The sequence below is a fragment of the Elephas maximus genome, chromosome 3 (genome assembly GCF_024166365.1).
Source record: "Elephas maximus indicus isolate mEleMax1 chromosome 3, mEleMax1 primary haplotype, whole genome shotgun sequence".
NCBI classification, from domain to species: Eukaryota; Metazoa; Chordata; class Mammalia; order Proboscidea; family Elephantidae; genus Elephas; species Elephas maximus.
Window position 1 is genome coordinate 15,057,617 of NC_064821.1, and position 24,730 is coordinate 15,082,346.

Below are 24,730 nucleotides of genomic sequence, written 5' to 3' on the forward strand. Positions count from 1 at the left end.
GACTCTGCCATGTAGGGGAGGTGTTGTATGTGGTGCTATAGGCAACCAAGTAGAAAGTTTTCTTTTACTGGGGATCACTTTTAAACTAAGGAGATTATTCCTGGCGAGAATGGATGACTCCTTGGAGAATTTAGTGCCCAGAGAGCCTTCTGTTCTGGTTATAACTGAGTTCCATTGATTTCAGCACCACTTCTGGGGACAGCTCCCAGACTAGCACCAAAGGCCTTTGCTAGGGCAGTGGTTCACCCAATGATGGTCTTAAATCTCCTGCAGCATCTTGGGCCTTAGTTAAAGCTGCAGCTTCCTGGACCTCATTCAAGGACCAACGATTTTGGACCCTGGGGATTGATCCCTAGGGAAAGTATGGTTAACAAGACCCTTGTGAAATAGTGATGAGCTCTATGTTCTGGAACCATAGTTTTAATACTAGAATATATTTAGAATCTGGTGTATGAAAGACTTTTTTCAATTTTATTTGTGAAATATGTCATACGTAGAAAGTGTGTGTAATGTACCTGTAGTTCTTGTAGAATCTTCATATAATAAAAGCACATAACCATCACCTAAATTGAAAAGTAGATAATTATGGTCATCTTAGAATCGCCCTGTGAGGCCCTCCCTATCTCCCAGAAGTAAGTACTATCCTGAATTTTGTATTTATCTTTTTTTTTTGCTGTTCCTTATTTTGAGATGAAGCCTATGAAATTGCCAGCATTTCAATTTTTGATCTACTGAACTTCCAATTCCATGCATTTCAACAAAATAGTTTTACCACTTCTACATACATCCCTTTCCTCCATCTCATAAATGACATCTATGAAACACTCACAGCTAACATTGCACTTAATGGGCTGGGTGCCTCCCTCTAGGATCAGGAAAAAAAAAAAAAAAGAATGTCCATTCTTTCTACTTCTACCTGTGGTGGCAGTTCTAGCTAGGGGAATTATGCAAAAAATAAAAAAGTAAAAGAAAATAAATAATTAATAGGTACCCAAATTGAAAAGGAAAAAGTAAAGCTATCTGTATTTGCAGATGTTATGAGAGACAATGTAGTGAAAATCCTAAAGAGTCTACTAAATCACTATTTGGACTAATAAACACACTCAGCAGAGTTGCAGAATACAAGATCAATATGCATAAATCAACTGTATTTCTACATACTTGCAATTAATAAACCAAAAATATAATTAAGAAAAGAATTCCATTTACAAAAGCATCAAAAAGAATACAATACTTAGGAATAAATGTAAACAAAGAAGTATAAGACATATATTGAAAAGTATAAAACATTGTTTAAATAAACTTAAGAAGATCTAAATAATTAGAAAAAATACACCATGTACATGAATTGTTAAAAAAAATTTTTTTTGAATTGTTAAGATGGCAATATTTTCCAAGCTGATCTACAGATTAAACACAGTCCCTATCAGAATTCCAGATTTTTTTTTATATAAATTGATGAACTGATTCTAAAGTTCATATGGAATTGCAAGGACACAGAATAGCCAAAACAATCTTGAAAAGGAAGAACAAAGTAGGAAAACTCACACTTGTTGATTTCAAACTTACTACAAAGCAACAGTAATCAAGATAGTGTGGTACTGGTGCAAAGACAGACATATAAATAGATTAGAACTGAGAGCCTTGAAATATATATATATACATATATAAAACTCATCTCAACAAAGGTGCCAAGATCACCCAATGGGGCAAGACTAGTCTTTCTGACAAATGGTACTAGGACAAATGGATAGCCACAAGCAAAAGTATAAAGTAGAACTCTTACCTCAAATGAGATTTAAAAAAAAAAAAAAACTCAAAGTGAATCAAAGACCTAAATGAAAGCACCAAAAGTGTAAAACATTTAGAAAACATAGGGGCAAATCTTGATCTTGGGTTTGGCAAAGGATTCTTAGATATGGTACCAAAAGATGCAAAAAATAAAAAATAGATAAATTGAATTTGAAAACATTATGCTTCAAAGGGTACCATGAAAGAAATAAAAAGACAATCCATAGAATTAGTGAAAATATTTGCAAACCACATATATTACATTTTTAATCAAACATGAAAAGACAACCAACTAAAAAAAAAAAAAGGACTTGAATTGATGTTTCTTCAAAGAAGAAATGCATAAGAAAAAATACTCAACATCATTAATCTTCAGGAAAATGCAAAGCAAAACTTCAGTGAGATACCACCTCACATCCACTAGGATAAAAAAAATAGCACCTATTAAAATTTTTTTTTTAATAAAAGAAAAAAAAAACGTTGGCAAAGATGTGGAGAAATTGGAACTTTTACACATTGTTGAAGGGAATGTGAAATGGTACAGCCATTTTGGAAAATATTCTGGTAGTTCCTCAAATAATTAAACATAGTTGCCATATGACCCAGTAATCTCATCCTAGGAATATACAAAAAAAAGAAAACATAAGTCAACTCAAAAAATTGTACACAAATGTTTATCACAGCATCTCAAATGACCATCAAGTAATGGATGGATAAACAAAATGTGATATGTATGCAAATTGGAATATTATTTGGCCATAAAAACGTATGATGTAGTGCTACATGCTATAACATGGATGAAGTCTGAAACATTATACTAAGTGAAAGGAGCCAGTCACAAAAGACCACATATTACATACTCCTATTTAAATAAATTACCCAGAACAGGGAAATCTATAGAGAAAGAGAATAGCTTAGAGTTAGCTTAGGGCTAGGGGTGGGTGTGGAATGAGAGGATAGGGAGTGATAACTAAAGGGCACACAGATTCTTTTCCAAGTGATGAAAATGTTCTAAAATTGACTGTGGTGATGGTTGCATATATCTGTGAATAGACTAAAAACCATTGAATTGTGCACTTTGAATTAGTAAATTGTATGGCATTTGATTTATATCTCAAAGTTGTTAAAAAATTAAAATCAATTTGGAGGAACTTTGCTTAGATGGTGGTAATTGAAACTATCAATGAGAAGATTTAAAACCATATTGTGACCCAGAAATTAGGCATGAATTTATATATCACATGTGCACATTGTAATGGATTATAAATGGTAAGTTATTATTGCAGAAAAAGAATTATAAATGTTTTTAAGTTTATCATATACCTTTTTAAAAGCATTATCTAGATTATTACAGTAAACAAATAGTACCAAGTTTCATGTATATTACATCCTGTGTAGGTACAGATTTAGAAGTAAAATAGTATTGCAGAATGTGCAATGGTTGCAAATGTTAAGTTTGATGTGAGTACCCTTGCAACATCTATTGAAACATGAAGAGGATACTCAGCACTACTGGGAAAAGAAACTTTACAAAAACTAAACATTAATGTCATTTGAGAGGAAGGATTTGACAAACTAATTCGTGTTTGTTCTTACTTAACTAAATCCACCATTCAAATTCTCCCTGGTTTCTGGAACATAATCTCTCACTGCTGTCCTCAGCATCACAGCCCATAGAGCAGTGTGGCATTTAGGCACAGTCACCTTTGTCTCAATGACAGGCCAAAACTGATGAAAAATTCTTGTGAGGGGCCTGAGTGTTATTATAAATCTCAAGAGTGGAACTGTAAGATTATGAGTCATACAAGATTACAAGTGTTCGAAGTGCTCGAGGCTCCCATACTTTTTAATAATTTTTTTTTGAACGTTTATGACATCTAGAGGGCCTCTAGAGCTGAGGCCCAGCATAAGGACTCCTTTTGCCTAGATCTAAGTGTATTACCGCCTCCACATTATAAGCTTAAATTTTAATACTACCTAACCGATTTAAAATCCTAGTTTGCAACATAATTGGATTGTATTAATAACATCAAGAATTTCTTAACATTATGTTCATAATAAATTATCAATTTAATGTGAGTTTTGTGAAGACAAGAATTCACAGAGAGAGGGCACTTGGGCTCAATAATAAGCTGTTCTTTGATGTTAGATGTCATCGAGTCCATTCCAACTCATAGTAAGCTTATACACGACAGAGTGAAACACTGCCCAGTTTTGTGACATTCTCACAATCCTTTCTATGTATGAACCCATTGTTGTAGCCACTGTGTCAATCCATCTCGTCTAGGGTCTTTCTCTTTTATGCTGACCCTCTGTCATACCAAGCATGATATCCTTTTCCAGGGACTGGTCCCTCCTGATAACATGTCCAAAGTATGTGAGATGAAGTCTTGGCATGCTGGCTTCGAAGGAACACTCTGTACTTCTTCCAGGACACACTTGTCCGCTCTTATGGTAGTCCATGGTATATGCAATATTCTTTGCCCAAACCATAATTCAAATGTGTCAATTCTTTTTTGGTCTTCCTTATTCATTGTCCAGGCTTTGCTTTCATACGAGACAACTGAAAATGTGATGGGTTGTTTCATGTGCACCTTAATGTTCAAAGTAACATCTTTGCTTTCCAATGCTTGAAAGAGTTCTTTGCAGCAGATTTGCCCAATACAATGTCATTTGATTTCGTGACTGCCGCTTCCAAGGGTATTGATTGTGCATTCAAGTAAAATGAAATCCTTGACAACTTCAGTGTTTTTTTCATTTATTGGGATGTTACTTTTAGTCTGGTTGTGAGGATTTTTTTGTTTGTTTTGTTTATGTGGAGGTGTAGTCCATATTGAAGGCTGTAGTCTATGAACTTCATTAGTAAGTGCTTTAAGTCCTCTTCACTTTCAAGCAAACAAGGCTGTCATCTGCATGTAGCAGGTTGTTAAATCAGTCTTCCTTCCATCCTGATGCTGTGTTCTTTGTAGAGTCCAATTCTCACATTATTTGCTCAATATACAGATTGAATAAGAATTGTGAAAGGATATAACCCTGACACACACTTTTCCTTATTTTCAACCATGCAGTATTCCCTTGTTCTGTTTTTATGAGTGCTTCTTGGTCTATGTATAGGTTCCACATGAGACGATTATTTGTTCTGTAATTCCCATTCTTCAAAATGTTATTTGTATTATTTTATGATCCACACAGTAGAATGCCTTTGCATTGTCAATGAAACAAGGGTATTTCTGGAATACTCTGCTTTCATCCAAGATCCATCTGATACCACGTTCCACGTTCTCTTCTGAATCCAGCTTGAAAAAAGTTTTGATATCTTCACAAAATTTTACTTATGTGTGATAATAAAGATATTGTTCAGTAATTTCCACATTCTGTTGGGTCACCTTTCTTTGAAATGGGCACAAATAAGAATCTCTTCCACTCTGTTAGCCTAGTAGCTGTCTTCCAAATTTCTCGGCATAGACAAGTGAGCACCTCCAGCACTGCATCCATTTGTTGAAACATCACAATTGGTATTCTGTCAATTCCTGGAGCCTTGTCTTCATCAATACCTTCAGTGCAGGTTGAACTTCTTCCTTCAATACCATCAGTTCTTGATCATATGCTACCTCGTGAAGCCATTGAACATGGACAATTCTTTTTGGTACAATGAATCTGTGTATTTCTTCCATCTTCTTACAATGCTTCCTACGTCTTTCAATATTTTGCCCATAAAATACTTCAAAACTGAAACTCAAGTCGTGAATCTTTTCTCCAGTCCTTCCAGCTTGATAAATGCCAATCCTGTTCTATTTTGGTTTTCTAACTCCAGGTCTTTGCATATTTCTTTATAATACTTTGTCTTCTCAGGCTGCCCTTGGAAATCTTTTGTTCAATCCTTTTATGTGATTATTTCTCCCCTTTGTTTAGCTACTCTAAGTTCAAGAGCTAGTTTCAGAGCCTCTTCTAACAGCCATTTTGGTCTTTTCTGTATTTTTGATGACTGTTTTGTTTTCTTCATGAATGATGTTTTTGATGTCATCCTGCAACTTGTCTGATCTTGGGTCTTTAGTGTTCAATGTGTCAAATGTATTCTTGAAATAGTTTCCAAATCCAGGTGTGAGATACTTAGGGTTGTTCTTTGGCTCCCACTGACTTGTTTTAATTTTCTTCAGGTTCATCTTGAACTCCATATGAGCAATGGATGGTCTGTTCTGCAGTAGTCTTCTGGTCTTGTTCTGGCAGATGATATTGAGCTTTCTATTGTCTCTTCCCCCAGATGTACTCAATTTTATTCTTGTGTTTTCCATATTGTGATGTTCACATGTATAATCACCATTTATGTTGTTGAAAAAAAGATATTTTCAACGAATAAATCATTGGTCTTGCATAAATCTATCATGCAAGTTCCAGTATAGTTTCTATCATCAACGCCATATTTCCAATTATGGATCCATCTTCTTTGTTTCTAAATTTCACATTCCATTCAGCTCTAATTATCAATGTATCTTGATTGCATGTTTGATCAATTTTAGACTGCAGAAGTTGGTAAAAAATCTTCAATTTCCTCATCTTTGCATTAGTGGTTGGTGCATAAATTTGAATAATAGTCATATGAACTGATCTTCCTTATAGGTCTATGGATATTATGTTCTCACTGACAGCGCTGTACTTCAGAATAGGTCTTGGAATGTTATATTTGATGATGAATGTGATGCCATTCCTCTTCAATTTGTCATTCCCAGCATAGAAGACCATGTGATTGTTGAATTCAAAATGGCCAATACTAGTCCATTTCAGCTCATTAATGCACGGGATATCAACCCTCATGCTTTCCTTTTCATTTTGATGACTCCAATTTTCCTTGATTAATACTTTGTACATTCCATTTTCTGATTATTAATGGATGTTTGCTACTGTTTCTTCTCATTTTGAATAGTGGCACACCAGCAAATGAAGGTCTCGAAAGCTTGACTCCATTCAAGTCATTAAGGTCAATTCTACTTTGAGGAGGCAGCTCTTCCCCAGTTGTATTTTGAGTGTCTTCTAACCTGAGGGGCTCATCTGCCAGCACTATATCAGACAATGTCCCACTGCTTTTCATGAGGTTTCACTGGCTATTTGTTTTTTAGAAGTAGATCACAAGGTCCTTCTTCCTAATCTGTATTAGTCTGGAAGCTCTGCTCAAACCTGTCAATCATGGGTGACCCTCCTGATATTTGAAATATTAGTTGCATAGCTTCAAGCATCACAGCAACACACAAGCCACCACAGCACAACAAACTGACTGATGTGTGGTGGGCGTCATCTATAGAATTGGCTAATTAGGTGATCTCAATTGGCTTGAGATGATTTTGAGGTATTTGAGCTTCCCGTATGTGGAAGTCTTCAATTCTAGTAAAACAAAAACTATACCAAACCTGTTGCTGTCAAGTCAATTCTGACTCATGTCGACCCTCTAGTACAGACTAGAACTGCCCCATAAGGATGCCAAGGAGTGGCTGGTGGATTTGAACTGCTGACCTTTTCTTTAGCAGCCAAGCTCTTAACCACTGCCTCACCAGATCCAATAAGGATATATAAATCCTGACTCTAATGTGCTTGAACAATACAAAGAATTAATTTTCATTAAAAGGAAAAGACTTCACAGATAGAGAATGCACAAGAACAGGACACAAGCACTTTATTTAGTCTCCCATGAAGTGGTTCCATCCTAGAACTTGTTCCCCTCGTCATCTGATTGCTGCAGCAGATGCAGGTGTTATACCCACACATGTTGCCCAGAGAGAAAACTTACTGGGCTTTACTGGGTGTATTGGTAATAGACCTTCCCATGGAATCATCTAGAGATATTCCTTCCCATCTCATGACTGAGAGTAGGATCATATGCCCCTTCTCAGTCTAATACCCGGTGTGGGGAAAAATGGTTAGTATGAAAATCTTAGACTGACCTTCTGAAGTGTAATTCCTGTTGGGACATTAATCCCCATAACCATAACGAGTACTTACAAAAAATGTCTGGCACAATAGTAAATATTCAATAAAACTTAAATAGTATTATTGTGTTCCAGGTATGGCCTATATTCATAAGTCTTCTAATAATTTGGGTCTCACATATTTTTAACACTTGCTTCAGTGGTTATATTTGTTCATCCTCATTGTAATAATTATCAGTAGTTTTTAATCAAGCTAGAGGACAGCTCCCCACCATGCACTCAAGGTATTTTCTAGTGTAGACCTTCGTACACTGATGTCCACAGAACACCTGAAGACCCTAGTCACCTGAGACACTTGTCCATACTGCAGGGTCCTGGACCTTATCCAAAAATTACTGACTTTGAATCTCTGGGGAGACACCTAAAGGAAGAGACTCCTGAAGCACTTTTTGAAAATTCTCATGTACCATGAAATCTGACAATCAGGCATTAATATTAGAAGAACATGGGAGAATATATTTATAATCTGGAATATAAAAGCCCTTTCCTCAACTTGTTAAAATGTCTATATAACCTATACATCAATGTTTGTTGAGCACTTCTCACAATAGCCAAAGGGTAGAAATGTCCATCAACAGATTAATAGATAAATGAAATGTGGTATATGCATAAAATGGAAAATGACTCCAGCCATAAAGACAAATGAAGTCTTGATGCATGCTGCTATATGGATGAACCTTGAAAACATCATATTGAGTGAAATGGGTCAGTGACAAAAGGAAAAATAATGTATGATCTCACTTATATGAAATAAGCAAATATATAGAAAGGAAAGATTATTAGTTGTTACCAGGGGAAGGGGAAGTTTTTGCTTAGGGGGCATTGAGGTTATGTTAAAAGTGGTGGAATGCATTGGAAAATGGTCATAATGGTTGTACAACTTGAAAAAAGTAATCAGTGTCACTGAACTGTACACATAGAAATAGTTGAGATGGTGAATTTTATGTTTATTTTCACCACAATAAAAAAATATCATATCCAAAGTAATGTATAAAATGTATCTGTAGTTCTTACAGAATAGTAGTATAATGAAAACACATATACCCATCACTGAATTAAGAAAAAAAAATTACTACCCCCATAGATTCCACTTGCATTCATCTAATCACATCACCCTCCCAATTCCCAATGATAACTATTATCCTGAATTCTGTTTTTATATTTTTTTGTGTGTGTGTGATTTTTTCTATCAGGTTGTATTTTATGAAATTTCCAGTATTTAATCATTTTTTGATTTACAATCTCACATTTTCAAAGTATTCAATAGCATCTTTATATCACTGCTGTATGAATCTGTAGATGATTTATTAAATAAATGTGCCTCTTATAAAACTTATTAAAAATTTAATCATAATAGATAAATATGGGGTCTTGATAGTCTGTCTCGCCATTGTGCTTCTGAAGTTCAACCCTATTGTCGGGTGTAGCACTAATTCATTTATTTCCAATACTGTATATTTTTACATTATGCATGGTGATTTAAAAAAAAATAGCCTCCTTCTGATGTCAATGGAACTGCTGGTAGCTAGTTTTTTGCTGTTATGAATGATGTTGTTTGAATATTTTCGTACATGTCCTTGTGCAAATGAGCAAGAGTTTTATACTTGGGGTAATGTTGTTGGGTATAGTGAAGGTCTGTTTGCCTCCATGTAGTTCCAAAGGGTTTTCCTAAATGATTGAATCAATTTAAACTCCCTTTAGAAGTCCCAGAAACCCTGGTGGTGTAGTGGTTAAGTGCTATGGCTGCTAACCAAACGGTCGACAGTTTGAATCCGCCAGGTGCTCCTTGGAAATTCTACGGGGCAGTTCTACTCTGTCCTATAGGGTTGCTGTGAGTTGGAATCGACTCCACTGCACTGAGTTTGGTTTTTTTTTTTTTTTTGGTTTTAGAAGTCCCTGGTGTTTGACTTCTTCAACAATACATTTTCATTTATTGTGATGATTTAGTGGGTATAAAATATTATTACATAATATTAAATAATAATATTCATTATGAGGTTGAGACTCTTTCACATGCTATAGCCCATTATTTTTCTTCTTTTGGGAAGTATATATTTATGATATATCTGGAGAGCCCTTTGTTTTTATTAAAGAATAGAGCCACTCTTTGTAATACCATTTTAGACATAAACTGCCCATTTATGTGTTGGTCTTTTTTGAGGGGCTCTCTTTTCAGATCAAGAGCTCTGTTGTATCTACCCCTGCATCAGAATTGCAGGTCTTAATTATGGTAGCATAGCAGTCAGCAAAAAACAAGTTTACTGTCTTAAGGAACGCACCCCAAACAACAGTTAGTTACAATCACCAAGGTACATTGTATGTCATGTTGACTGGGTATCTGATCATTCATAATCTACTTCAACATTGTTGATAACAAAGAGCAATAGTCTCAACCCATAGTGGAAAATAAATGTATATTGAAGTTACTAATTTGAAATTGAAAACATTGGTAGTAAAACTTTCAAAAGGTAATAAAATGTCTGTTACGTGTTCAGCTGATTTTGATTACAGAAAATAGAAAGTGCTGTAATAATATGTAGAAATTGGATAAACCTCCAATGAACAATATACATAGAAATAGTTGTTGGTGCTTTCATTTTTTAGGATACATTCACTGTATTATCACTTGTATGTATATCAGGAATTCATATCACTTTATAAATACACTATTTTTTTTTAGCCTAAATGAGGTGTTAGTCTTCCTGACATTGAAGTTAGGGTAGCAGTTTCTTTCAACACATATTGTGGAAGAAGACTAGCATCAATTACAGAATAGAGGTGTGCCCATGTTTGTAAGTTATCTGAAGTGGATGTGAGAAGAAGGAGGTGGAGGGAAGAAAAAGTAATGCATACCAATGCATATTCCGGACCTCTCTGAATGAGAAAGTCAGCCAACATGAAGCTCTTCCCTCTCTGAGACTTGCTCCATAAGGATTTGCAAGAGTTTGACTAATGAGATGCTTTGAATATTGAACCCTCAAGGGCGGCAGAGACTATAAATAGTCTACCTGTGACCACCCACTCTACAGCCCTGCCCTGGTAAGTAGCAGCACACCTGAACCTTGTCCCAAGGACCAACACTTTCCACAGGAGCCTGCCTGGCCCTTCTCTTTGCCTCTTGTGCTTCCTCAATACAGAGCTTCCATTTTTATCCTTCAACCTCCAGAGGCGAACTGAATGTCATTCTTTAGTTCTGGCACCAAGGTAATCTAACATCCCCTAGTTTATCTTTTGCAAATAGGGAGGGGTCTTTTTCTATCAGCCTATTTTGGACAGCAGTGAGTTGAGTACAGATAGAAGAGGAGCAGAATAGAATCATCTGTGAGGTCCCTGCCTAATTGGTCATCATATTCTTGACATGCTTCCTTGTACCTTTGCTCCAGTACTTGATCAGCTCTCATTCTGCTAACAATCTACTCTGACCCTGAAGTTTCAGGGATTTTTTTCTTCCTCAAGAGAAAACTGTCCTTGCTCAGTTTTTATGAATGCTTTAGAATTCTCTAAAATTTTCTTTTAGTTCTTTGGTAGGGGGCAAGGGCATGTGGTCAGCTTCTCCTTATGTTTCAGTATCTGAGTCTTAACACCCTTTAGTAGGGAAAACCTTTGGTCTTGACCCAATTCCTGAGCTATGAGGACTCAGATAGGATGTGGAGAATGAGGGTGACCCCACAAGCTATATTCCAAGTCTACTAGTGTTCTACTAAATATTTTAAAGACAACACAGCACAGAATAATAGGACAAATACCCATGTATCAATGTTTCCAGAATTAATAAATGTTGACCTTTGCTATTAGAGTTTTTTTTTTTTTGAAGTAACTAAGTAGAATGCATAAAGACACCCTTTATATTACCCTCCATTTCCCTTCTTCCATTCCTAACAGGCAACCACATTCTTGAATTTGGTTGGTCTCTGGTATATTTTAACTGTACATGTGCATGTATACCACAACGACAATGCCCATCAGCCAGAAAAAGGTTAAGTTGTGATGTAATCAAAGAGTGGAGTATCTGAAGGTAGCTGGGGTTAATGAACCAAAGCAATACTGACACATCATCACATGTATTATTTTAAAGAAACAATCGTATTGTAAAAAGTTATCAAAGGTGAAACAAAAACATTCTTTATGGATAGAATCATAATATATGTACTGAAAACACAGGCGACTAATGCATCCCAAGTTCTGTGTAGCAGTTTCCCTGGGGGAGGTAAAAATATTGAGAATGTGTAAAAATAAAAGAGGATTTCAAATAAGTACACATTATTTTATTTTAAAAAATTCTCAATGGAAGCATGGCAGCATTTTTTTTAAAATAATATTTTATTGTATTTTTGGTAAAGATTTAAATAGCAATTTAGGTTTCCTGTCAACAATTTCTACATGAATTGTTCGGCGAAGTTGGCTTTAATTAGATGGTGCAAACTGGTGCGAAAATAGGCTTTTATTATTTTTCTCTGTGCTTCTCGGTATGCTTGAAATGTTTCATAATTAAAAGTGTAAATTTATGTATATGTAATTTTAAAACTTGTTTAAATTTTCCATTACTATAGATGTCATTTTATACGAGGTGCTTTTCTCTTCTGAGTTTTTATTATTTGGGTTGGTGTATCTAATTTATTCATTTTAATTGCTATATATTTTATAATATGTCCATTACAAATGAACATTGATATCATTCATATTCATTTGGGCCCTTTCTTTTCCATGCTTTTTTACACGAGGAGGAGTCCCGGTGAAGTTTTAGCATGTCTGTTCCCCCTAAAATTTGCAGTTATCTTGGTAGGGATGTTCTTTCTCTACTCTTCCCCGATTTTGATGCACCAATTACTCCCTTCTGTAATGAACCATCATGCTGTGCCCATGCAGAACAAATCACAATGGGAAATACTGAGTGGTTGTTATATTTTGAACACTGTGCTTGACACTTTTGTCTGTTCGTTTTTCATCCTTGCCAACTGCTAAGGTTTTATGATGGTTCCCATTATACAATGAGGTGATGGAAGATTCTCAGAGTTCTAAAAAATCCTTTTTGATAGAAAAAAAAAAACACTGGATTAAAAAAAGATACTGGATTAAAATCAGTTGTGTGTGAGTCCAAACCTTACACCAATTAATTGATGCTATTATGGTTTTTTATTTTCATTCTCAGGGCCCAGAACTTCCTGTCAAACAGCCTGGATGTTTGTGTTGGGGGAGAATTTTTTGCCTTGCTCAGTTAAGCTAAAAAAATAAGAATCTTAATGAGTTGTTCACCCTTGAAATAGACACTTTCTCAGACTTTTTTTTTTTTAATGTCCCCCTTTATTACTATGTTAGCAATGTTTCGTTTTTTCTTATGGCAAGTGATGCTGGTTTTCTACTTTATCAACATTTAACATACATACAGAACAGTATACAAATTACAAATATATTAATGATTTTTGCAAAATAAACATGGTCATGTAACTACCACCCAGATCAAAAAATTCAACATTGACACTGCTTCAAAAGTCTTCTTGGTTTCCCTTCCCAGTCATTTCTTTCAAAAAGATAATGACTATTGAACTTCATCCTCATTGATTAATGAAAGCTTGGAGTGTTTACTAGAGTCCCTGCCTGTGAAGGCTGAGAAAGCTCAGGGTTTATTTTTAGCCTTTGTGTGTCCTTTTCAACTTGGGTGTCTTAACTCTGTGCAGCTAGGAAATAAAACACATTCCTGAAAGAAAACAGCAGCACGTAATGGAGGCTCATTTCTCTGTGTTCCCTTTTTTCTAGGATTTTGGGCTCTTAAGTCCTGACTGCCTTGGTAGCCCTGAACTCTGATTGTGTCTCCCTCGTTCTGTCAGTCAGCTGATAGGTCTGACTTGTCACTTTTTTTTGTTGTTGTACTTTAGATGAGGGTTTACAGAACAAAGTAGTTTCTCATTAAACAGCTAGTACACATATTGTTTTATGACATTAACAACCCCACGACATGTCAACACTCTCCCTTCTCAAAATTGGATTTCCTATTACCAGCTTTCCTGTTCCCTCCTGCCTTCTAGTCCTTGCCCCTGGGCTACTGTGCCCCTTTAGTCTCATTTTGTTTTAGGGACTGTCTAATCTTTGGCTGAAGGGAGAACCTCAGGAATGACTTTATTACTGAGCTGAAAGTGTGTCCGGGAGCCATACTCTCAGGGTTTCTCCATTCTCTGTCAGGCCAGCAAGTCTGGTCTTTCTTTTTGAGTTAGAATTTTGTTCTACATTTTCCTCCAGCTTTGTCCGGGACTGTCTATTGTGATCCTTTTCATAACAGTCAGTGGTGGTAGCCAGGCACCATCTAGTTTTACGGGGCACAGTCTGGTGGAGGCCATGGTAGATGTGGTCCATTAGTCCTTTGGACTAATCTTTCCCTTGTATCTTTAGTTTTCTTCATTCTTTCTTGCTCCCGAAGGGGTGAGGCCAGTGGAGTATCCTAGATGGCTGCTCACAGGCTTTTAAGACTCCAGACACTACTCACCAAGTAGGATGTAGAACATTTTCTTTATAAACTATGTTATGCCAATTGAGCTAGATGTTCCCCAAGACCATGGTCCCCACAGCCCTCAGCCCAGCAATTCGACACCTCAGGGAGTTTGGATGTGTCTATGGAGCTTGATGATCTTGCCTTGTACAAGTTGTGCTGGCTTCCCCAGTATTTTGTACTGACTCAGCCTTCACCAAAGTTGCTGCTCATCTATTGCCTATTTAGTGTTTTTCCATCCCCATTCCTCCCCTCCCTCATAACCATCAAAGATTGTTTTTTTGTGTGTGTAAACCTTTTCATGAGTTTTTATACTAGTGGTCTCATACAGTATTTGTCCTTTTGTGATTGACTTATTTCACTCAGCATAATGTCCTTTAGATTTATCCATTTTATGAGATGCTTCATAGATTCATCATTGTTCTTTATTGTTGTGTAATATTCCATTGTGTGTATGTACCACAGTTTGATTATCCATTCATCTGTTGATGGGCATCTAGGTTGTTTCCATCTTTTTGCTGTTATGAACAATGCTGCAGTGAACATGGGTGTGCATATGTCTACTCATGTGACAACTCTTATTTCTCTAGGATATATTCCTGGGAGTAGGATTGCTGGATCATATGGTATTTCTATTTCTAGCTTTCTAAGGAAGAGCCATATTGTTTTTCAAAATGGTTGGATCACTTTGCATTCCCACCAGTACTGCATAAGAGTTCCGATCTCCCCACCACCTTTCCAACTTTTGTTATTTCCTGTGTTTTTTTTTTTTTTTAATTCATGCCAGTAATGCCAGGGTGAGATGGTATTTCATTGTGGTTTTGATTTGCATTTCTCTAATGGCTAGTGATCACGAGCATTTCCTCATGTGTCTGTTGGCCGCTTGAATGTCTTCTTTGGTGAAGTGTCTGTTCATTTCCTTTGCCCATTTTTTAATGGACAATTTTGTCTTTTTGTTTTAGAGGTGTTGGATTTTCTTGTAAATTTTAGAGATTAAAATTTTGTCTGATTTGTAATAGCCACATTTTGTCCCCCAGTTTGTAGATTCTGTTTTTACTCTTTTGGAGGATTATTTTGATGAGCATAAGTATTTAATTTTTAGAAGATCCCAGTTATCTAGCTTATCTTCTGGAGTTTGTGTGTTGTTGGTTGTGGTTTGTATCTTGTTAAGGCCATGTATTAGGGCCTCTAGTGTTGATCTTTTTTTTTTTTCTTTTATGAACTTCATGGTTTTAGGCTCCTTATTTAGGTCTTTGATCCATTTTGAGTTAGTTTTTATATATGGTGTGAGGTGTGAGTCCTGTTTCACTTTTTTGCAGATGGACATCCACCAATTTTGCCTGCACCATTGGTTAAAAAGACTGTCTTTTCCCCATTTGATGGGCTTTAGGCCCTTGTCAAAGATCAGGTGACCGTAGGTGGATGAATTTACATCTGGGTACTCAATTCTGTTCCATTGGTCAGTGCATCTGTCATTATACCAGTACCAGTACCAGGCTGTTTTGACAACCAGTACCTAGCTGGTTGTGCTTTATGGGGTTTCTTCCCTTTCCATATGAAGTTAATGATAAGTTTTTTCCACCTCTTTAAAGAATGTTGTTGGTATTTGGATTGGTATTGTATTGTATTTGTAAATAACTTTGGGTAGAATTGTCCTTTTCAGAATGTTGAGTCTACCTATCCATGAGCATTATATATCTTTCCATTTATGTAGGTCTCCTTTGGTTTCTTGCAGTAGTGTTTTGTAGTTTTCCTTCACAGAATTTTTCTAAAGCATTGGTTCATAAGAATAATTGGCAAATGCATCAAGGACATAGTCAGTTAACTCTTACCTGGTTTTAGGGATCCAGATATTCTTGAGAGTCTCATCTTAACATAGGAAATGGAAGTGTCCTAGAGTTGATCTTAGTACACAACCTTGAGATTCCCACACAAGGCAGTGGCCAATATTTCCTGACTCAGGCTTTCATAGGACCCAACCAGCTACAGAAGGAAAGAAGATCCAAAATTCCATGATTGATTTTCAATATTTCTTTTTCTAACATCTACTAATTTTACAATGGAGATGCTGAGTCAAAACATAAAAAGAATAGGGAATCAATGAAGCTACTGAGCAGCATGGGATTTTTTCCACCGTCTGCCATAAAAAGGGAGAGAGGAAGGGAGGAACAGATCACTGTGGGCTATATGGGAAGGGAGTAAAGAAATGAGAAAATAAATTTAGGAGTAATAACCTATTAATAGATATTAATTGTGACATTACTTTTGAAATTGAATGGTTCCCTTTTCCACTGATTTATGTGTACAAATGTGAGCGGCAGTTAAACAGAAAAGAGCATATATGTGTTTATTTCATACATTGTTGTGTGTGACAAGGTAAGAAATTTCTAAAACAATAAAGTTACATTATCTTATTCAATTATCATGATAATCTTAATACTTCACACTCACCAGGTTCCAGGCTTCCTGCTAAGCAATTTGTATTGATTACATTTTTTAAGTACCACAATTATACAAGTATCTGAAGTGTCCAGGTGTACTTTGCTCTGTGTTTTTTTCTCCTTTAAGGCTGACTTGACAATGTTCCTCAATTTTCTACTACTGTTGGGACCCTCCTGTCAAGCAGCCTAGATGTTTGTGTTGTTAGATTGTGTCTTTCTCATTTTAGGATTCTGCTTGCTGTTGTTATCAGATGCCATGGGCTCAGTTCTGGCTCAGCAACCCTGTGTACTACACAGAACAAAACACTGTCCACTCCCACACATTTCTCAAGATTGTTGCTATTGTTTGAGCCCATTGTTGCAGTCACCATGTCAATCCATCTCACTGAGTGTCTTCCACTTTTTTGCTGATCTTCTACTTTACCAAGCATTATGTACTTCTGCAGGGACTGGTCCCTCCTGATAACATGTCCAAAGTACTTGAGACAAAGTCTTGCCATCCTTGCTTCTAAGGAGCATTCTGGCTGTATGTCTTTCAAGATAGATTTGTTCTTCTTCTGGCAGTCCATGGTATATTCAATATTATTTCCTAACACTGTAATTTAAACACACCAATTCTTCTTTGGCCTTCTGTTTTCATTGTCCAGCTTTCTCATGCACATGAGGCCATTGAAAATAACATGGCTTGAGTCAGGCACACTTTAGTCCTCCAAGTGGCACCTTTCCTTTTTAAGATTTCAAACACTAATAACTGAAGACCAGATGAGTTGTGGAAGGACATCATAATTGAAGAGAGCAAAAGGTCATTAAAAAAGACAGGAATGAAAGAAAAGACCAAAACTTGCTCTTGACTCTTAAACTTGCTCTTGAACTTAGAGTAGCTAAGCAAATGGAAGAAACAATAAAGTAAAAGAGCTGGACAAAACATTCCAAAGGGAAGCTTGAGACAACAAAGTATAATATTATAATGAAATGTGCACAGACCTGGAGTTAGAAAACCAAAAGGGAAGAACAGGATTGACATTTTTCAGGCTGAAAGAACTAAAGAAAAAATTCAATCCTCAAGTTGCAATATCGAAGAATTCTATGGGCATAATATTGAACGATGCAGGAACCATAAGAAGAAGATGGAAGATATACACAGAGTCACTGTACAAAAAGAATTGGTTGATGTTGAACTATTTCAAGAGGTAGCATATAATCAAGAACTGATAGTATTAAAGGAAGATGTCCAAGGTACACTGAGGCATTGGTGAAAAACAAGGCTCTAGGAATTGAGGGAAGACCAACGGAGATGTTTCAACAAATGTACCCAATGCTGGAAGTACTCATCTTTGCCAAGAAATTTGGAAGACAGCTACCTGAAGATATCCATATTTGTGCCCATTCCAAAGAAAGGTGACATAACAATGTGGAAATTATCAAATAATATGATTAACATCACACACAAGTAAAATTTTGCTGAAGATAATTAAAAAAAAAACATTACAGGAGTACATCGACAAGGAATTGCCAGAAATTCAAGCTGGATACAGAAGAGAATGTGGAACCAGGGATATCATTGTCGATGTTGCATAGATCTTGACTGAAAGCAAAGAAAACGAGAAAGATGTTTACCATCTTTTATTATTATTATTATTATTGACAATGCAAACACATTCAAATAAACATGTGGATCATAAGAAATCACGGATAACACTGGGAAGAACGGGAATTCCAGAACACTTAACTGTGCTTTTGTGGAACTGTACATAGACCAAGAGACTTTTGTTCGGATACAACGAGGGAATACTTGATGGTTTAAAATCTGAAAAGGTGTGTGTCAGAATTGTATCCTTTCACCATACCTGTTCAATCTGTGTGTTGATCATTTAATCTGAGAAGGTGACTTTGTGAAGACGAACGCAGCATCAGGTTTGGAGGAAGACGAATTAATAATCAGCAATGTACAGATGACACAACCTTGCTTACTGGAAGTGAAGAGGGCTGAAACATCTACAGATGAAGACCAAAGACTACAGCACTCAGTATGGATTACTCCTCAACATAAAGAAAACAAAAATTTTCACATTGGGTCGAAAAGCAACATGATGATAAGTGGAGAAAAGATTGAAGTTGTCAAGGATTTCATTTTACTTGGAACCACAATCAACATTCATGGAAGTAGCAGTCAAGAAATCAAATGATGTATTTCTTTGGAGAAATCTGCTGCAAAAGATCTTTTAAAATTGTTAATAAGTAGAGATGTCAAGATTCTGCTTTGAACACACTAAAAAAATTGTTGCTTTTTTTCTTCAGTTTTTTCAAGGCTCATGCATTTCCTCCTTCCTCCCATTCTTGAGCTTTGGGTAAAAAAAGATAAGCTGCATATCACCTGGGTGCCCTGTTAGCGCAGTGATTAAGCACTCAGCTCCTAATCAAAAGTTGGCAGTTTGAACACACCAGCTTCCCCACAGGAGAAAGACATGGCAGTCAGCTTCTATTAAGTTTTCAGCCTTGGAAATTCTATGTGGCAGTTCTGTCATATAGGGTCACAATGAGTGGAAATCAACTCACCTGCAATGGGTATATATCAACTTATGAGAATAGTATTTCAATCTTCAAATAACTGGAAGAAAAGGAAATCTCATTTCATAATAGCTGTTAAGCTTAAGGTTTCAGCTAGTACATTGTAGGTTGACATCACGTCCTGAGTTTGGGTCCTGTTTTGATTCTGTCACCTGTTGGATACTACCTATGTGGTCAGAGAGCAAGTGACCTCAACTACCAGGGAAAGCACTTGGTTTTAATTCAGGTGAAAGGTTTCAAGAGGCAAGTAATAGAATTTGTTGCCCTTTCAGGATGCCTTGTCCTGCCCTACTCAGAGATTATATCACCCCAAAACAGTGGTCATATAAGGTCAGCTCCAAGTTCTGGCAGCCAAAATTCAAATCCTGTTTTTACCTCTTTGCAGAGTACCATGTACTTTGTATCTGCAACTTCACTTTTCTTTTACCTTTACACGAGGTCATGGATAAAATGTGAGATAATAGGAGCACCTTATTCATATGTCCATTGTGAGAATAAAAACAGGTAGTATAGTAAATCCTGAAAACTATGCCTGCCAATAATCAGAGATCAGTAAGTGTTAGTGTTGGTAATGAGAGCGGTTTATAATAATTATGATGTTTATTACTATGCTTTCTGATAATATTATTAATTAAAACAATAATAACAAGGGACGTCCTAGTCATCTAGTGCTGTTATAACAGAATAGCACACGTGGATGGCTTCAGCAGACAGAAGTTTATTCTCTCACAGTCTAGTAAGCTAGAAGTCCAAATTCGGGGTGTCAGCTCCAGCGTAAGGTTTTCTCTTACTGTTGGCTCTGGAGGGAGGCCCTTGTCATCAATCTTATTCTGGACTAGGAGCTTCTCAGTGCAGAAACCCCAGATACAAAGGATGTGCTATTCTCCTGGCTCTTGCTTCTTGGTAGTATGAGGTCCCCACATCTCTCTCTTCATTTCTCTCTTTTATATCTCAAAAGAGACCGGCTTAAGACAATCTAATCTTGTAGATCTCATCAACATAACTGCTGCTGATCCATCTCATTAACATCATAATGATAGGATATTTGCAATACATGGGAAAATCACATCAGATAACAAAATGGTGGACATTCACATAATACTGGGAATCATGGCATAGCCAAATTGATACATATTTTGGGGAGACACAATTGAATCCATGACAAGGAATAAGAACCTAAATGATGGAACATTTAAATGGAAATAAGAATATAAAGGACAGATTTTGAGGAACAACTGAAAATGAAAAAGCTTAGTTGAGTCATGAGATTGAACTCCTGGCCAGCTCCCTCAGCAGAGCATGGTGAGCCAGGTCCCCATCTCCTCTTGAGGTACATCAAATCTGTTCTTCCCTGAATATAAATCTATTATACATGGGCCACAATGGTTGATGCTCTAGAACAGTGAACCTCAAAGTGTGATCCCCAGACCAGCAACAGTAGCATTTGAGAAATGGTTAGAAAGAAAAATTTTAGAGCCTTAGACCCCAAATTCTGAATTCAATACTCTGAGGGTGGGGCTTAACAAGTTCTTCAGCTGATTCTGATGAAAGGAGGAGTTTGAGAACCACTGCTCTAAAAACATAGGTGTAGAGTTTGTGTTTATGCTAGTTTGAAGGCTTAGGAAAATTCCCAAGGAAAAAGCCATGTATTTTTTTCTACTTTATGGCTGTTAGTTGGCACAACGTGAAAAAATAGTAGATATACAATAAACACAAAGATACTACCTATTTGCTCAGAGAGTAAAGGATCTTTAAAACCAGGGAGAGCACTTGTGTCTTTATTCAGGTGAAAGATTTTTGGAAGATGTGGTGATGGAAGAGGGAGAAGAATAGAGAGAAAACAGGAGGGAGGAAGGGAGAGAGGATGGGACAGAGACAGGTGAAGGGAGAGAAAGACAAAGAGGGAAAGGGAAAAGGAAAAGAAAAGGGAAGAGAGGGACAGAGAGAGGAAAAATCTGTAGTATTCACTTAGTTTCACAATATAGATGCTAGAATTTCTCTGAAATACACTATTCTTCTAAATCTGTTATATGTTCTATCACTTCTATCATCAGACTCATCAACAGCATGGCATCAGAAAACCAAACTGGTGTAGCAGCATTCTTCCTCCTGGGGCTCTCAGAGGATTCAGAACTGCAGCCCTTCCTCTTCGGACTATTCCTGACCATGTACCTAGTCACTGTGTTGGGGAACCTACTTATTATCCTGGCCATCAGCTCAGACTCCCACCTCCACACCCCCATGTACTTTTTCCTCTCCAACTTGTCCTTCGCTGACATCTGTTTCAGCACCACCACAGTCCCCAAGATGCTGGTGAACATCCAGACTCAAAGCAAATCCATCAGTTACACAGGCTGCCTCACCCAGGCTTGCTTTGTTCTAATGTTTGCAGGTGTAGAAAATTTTCTCCTTGCAGCAATGGCCTATGACCGCTATGTGGCCATCTGCCATCCACTGAGGTACACAGTCATCATGAACTCTTACCTCTGTGGCCTGCTGATTCTCCTCTCCTTGTTTATTAGTTTGGTGGATGCCCTGCTTCACAGTCTGATGGTGCTGCGTCTGTCCTTCTGTGCAGAGCTGGAAATCCCTCACTTCTTCTGCGAACTTGATCAGGTCATCAAACTTGCCTGCTCCAATACCCTCATCAATGACATCCTGGTATATTTAATAACTAGCATATTGGGTACTGTTCCTCTCCTTGGGATTATTTTCTCTTACATTAAAATTGTCTCTTCCATTCTGAGCATGCCATCAGCTGGGGGAATGTATAAAGCTTTCTCCACCTGTGGGTCTCACCTGTCAGTGGTTTTCTTATTCTATGGGACAGTTTTTGGAGTCTACATTAGTTCTGCAGTTACTCATTCTTCCAAGAATTTAGCAGTAGCCTCAGTGATGTACGCTGTGGTCCCTCCAATGATGAACCCCTTTATCTACAGCCTGAGGAACAGAGACATGCAGGGGGCCTTGCAGAAACTCTTCTGGAGAATATCTTCTTTTTCTTAGTTGTATCATCTGCCTTAGGCTTGTGCTTCTATAATGAGTCAAAGTGAAAGAATACTTGGTGAATCAGAAGGTTAGAATCTTCCAGTAACAAGTTTTTTTACATTGTGATAATTTTTTGTTTATTATTAATTTAAAGTAATTTTTACATATGTGTATGCATATTTACTTGCATACTTCTGTCATCACAATTTTTACTTTGATAATTTAGTATGTTAAAATGTTGATTTATTGTTTTTATTTTTGGTAGATATATATTTATCAAAACATTTGCCATTTATACATTTTTTTTATTGTACCTTTCAGTGACATTTATCACATTCTTCATGTTATTCAACCATCACTACTATCCATTTTCACAGTTTTTTCATCACCCTTAACTCGGTGTCCCCTAAACAATGAGTCTCCATTTCTTTTTTCGTCCTTAATGGCCCTGGTAACCACTAATAAACTTCGGAGTTTATACACTTGCTTATTCTAGGTATTTCATATAAGTGGAGCTGACATTTCACTCAGCATAATGTTTTCAAGGTTCATCTATGTTGTAGTATGTATTAGGACTTTATTTCTCTTTATGGCTGAGAAGTATTTCATAGTATGTATGATATTTTGTGTATCCATTCATCAGTTGATGGACATTTAGCCTGTTTCCACCTTATAGGTATTACGAATAGTGCAGCAACGAACATTGGTATACAAGTATCTGTGTTTCTGCTTTCAAATCTTTTGCTACAACCATTGTATACCACAGTGAATAACAGTATTTCAACATGGAATCTAAATTTGCTCTCCTCTAGCTTTGTGATATTTGATTGGTTGCATACTATGACTGGTTTCCCTCAAGGTCACCGATGGCTTCGTCACTTACAGGCATAATATCCCAGAAAGCTGACTATGACTTCATGTTTTTTGTTTTTTAATAAAGAGGTGGTGTTTCTAATGAGTCATTAAGAATACATCATTTTGTAGCTTATACACCTGAATTAGGATGTACAAGCCCCTTATTAAACTCTTCTTTTGTGAGGAGAATGGGATTATTATGAGTGCATTTGACCAATCATCTAGAAAAGCTGTCCTCCAACCTTAATGAGTATAAGAACTGGAGAACTTGTTAAATAACAGATTCCTTAGCCTATTCTAAGAGATTTGGGCTCAGTAGTGTGAGGGGAGCCCATTGGGTACAGGAAGCATTCAATGAAATTAGACTAGTATCATTGTATTCCTTATCTTGTCCTGTATTCTTTGCTATTAAAACCTTTTGCTTTCACACGTTTTATAAGACTTGCTTTAGCAGTTATCATTGCTTACCTTAATTTAAGTATGTATCAGCATTCTAAGTGAATCTAGCAATATAATCTAATACATAATTATTGGACATTCAAGCTAAGGTGAATTATCTTTTCTTGACAGTTGATTTCTTATGATTCCTTCTCACTGATTACTTGCTAGCAATGACTGACTTCTTCCTTTTTTCCTTGAGTCACCCTTTCTGTTTCTTATTCTTTTTCAGATGAAATACAGACATTAAGTGTGTTTGAATAAAGCAAATAGAATCACTGCAGTCTTAGAAGGGGTCTGCCATGTATCGGAGGAGTCAATTGTGATACTATAGAGAAGCTAGGAGAAAGTTTGCTTTTATTGGGGATCATTATTACACTAAGGAGATAATTCATGTTGAGAATGGATGACTTCCTGGAAAATTAAGTGAATGCCCAGAGAGCCCCCTTCTCTGCTCATCACTGAGTTCCATTATGTTCAGCACCACTTCTAGGGACAGCTGCCAAACTGGCATCCAAGGCCTCTGCTAGTGAGTGGTTCACCCAATGATGTCCTTAAATTACCTGCAGCATTTTGGGCCTTTGTTAAAGCTGCAGGTTCCTGGACCTCATTCAAGGACTACTGTCTCCGAACTGTGGGGCTAGGTCCCTAGGAAAAGTATTGTTAACAAGATCTTTGTGAAATAATGATGAGCTCTACATTTTGAAACTATACTTTTAATGCTAGAAGGTATTTAAAATACGGCTTATGAAATATATTCTTTCAATTTTATTTGTAAAAATGTGTGTAATGTATCTGAAGTTCTTATAGAACATTCATACAATAAAAACACATATACTCAGCACCTAAATTGGAAAATGGACATTTACAATGATCTTAGAGTCCCCCTGTAGGCCCTCCCAGTCTAATCACCCTCTCTCTGTCCCAGAAGTAACCAGTATCTTGAATTTCACATTTATTATTTTCTTTGCTGTTCCTTATATTGGTTTGGACTCTATGAAATTGCCAGCATTTCACTGTTTTTGATCTACATAACCGTCATTTTCATGTGTTTCAACATATTAGTTTTACTGCCTCTATATGTATCCCTTTCTTCAACCTCATAAATGGCGTCTATGAAAAACTCACAGCTAACATTGTACTTAATGGACTGGGTGCTTTCCTCTAAGATCAGGAACAAAAAAGGATGT

The 24,730-nt window shown here is 36.7% G+C and overlaps 1 protein-coding gene across 1 annotated transcript; it reads left to right on the top strand.

Annotated features, from left to right (window-relative positions):
* The first annotated feature begins 21,326 nt into the window (after positions 1 to 21,326).
* Positions 21,327 to 22,265, top strand: LOC126074039 (olfactory receptor 7G3-like). Its single transcript, XM_049881384.1, has one exon. The coding sequence runs from the start codon at positions 21,327 to 21,329 to the stop codon at positions 22,263 to 22,265; it is 939 nt and encodes a 312-aa protein (XP_049737341.1).
* The last annotated feature ends 2,465 nt before the right edge of the window (positions 22,266 to 24,730 follow it).

What these genes read in the sequence shown, in the direction of transcription:
- LOC126074039 (XM_049881384.1), top strand. Translation starts at nt 21,327, where the DNA reads ATGGCATCAGAAAACCAAACTGGTGTAGCAGCATTCTTCCTCCTGGGG.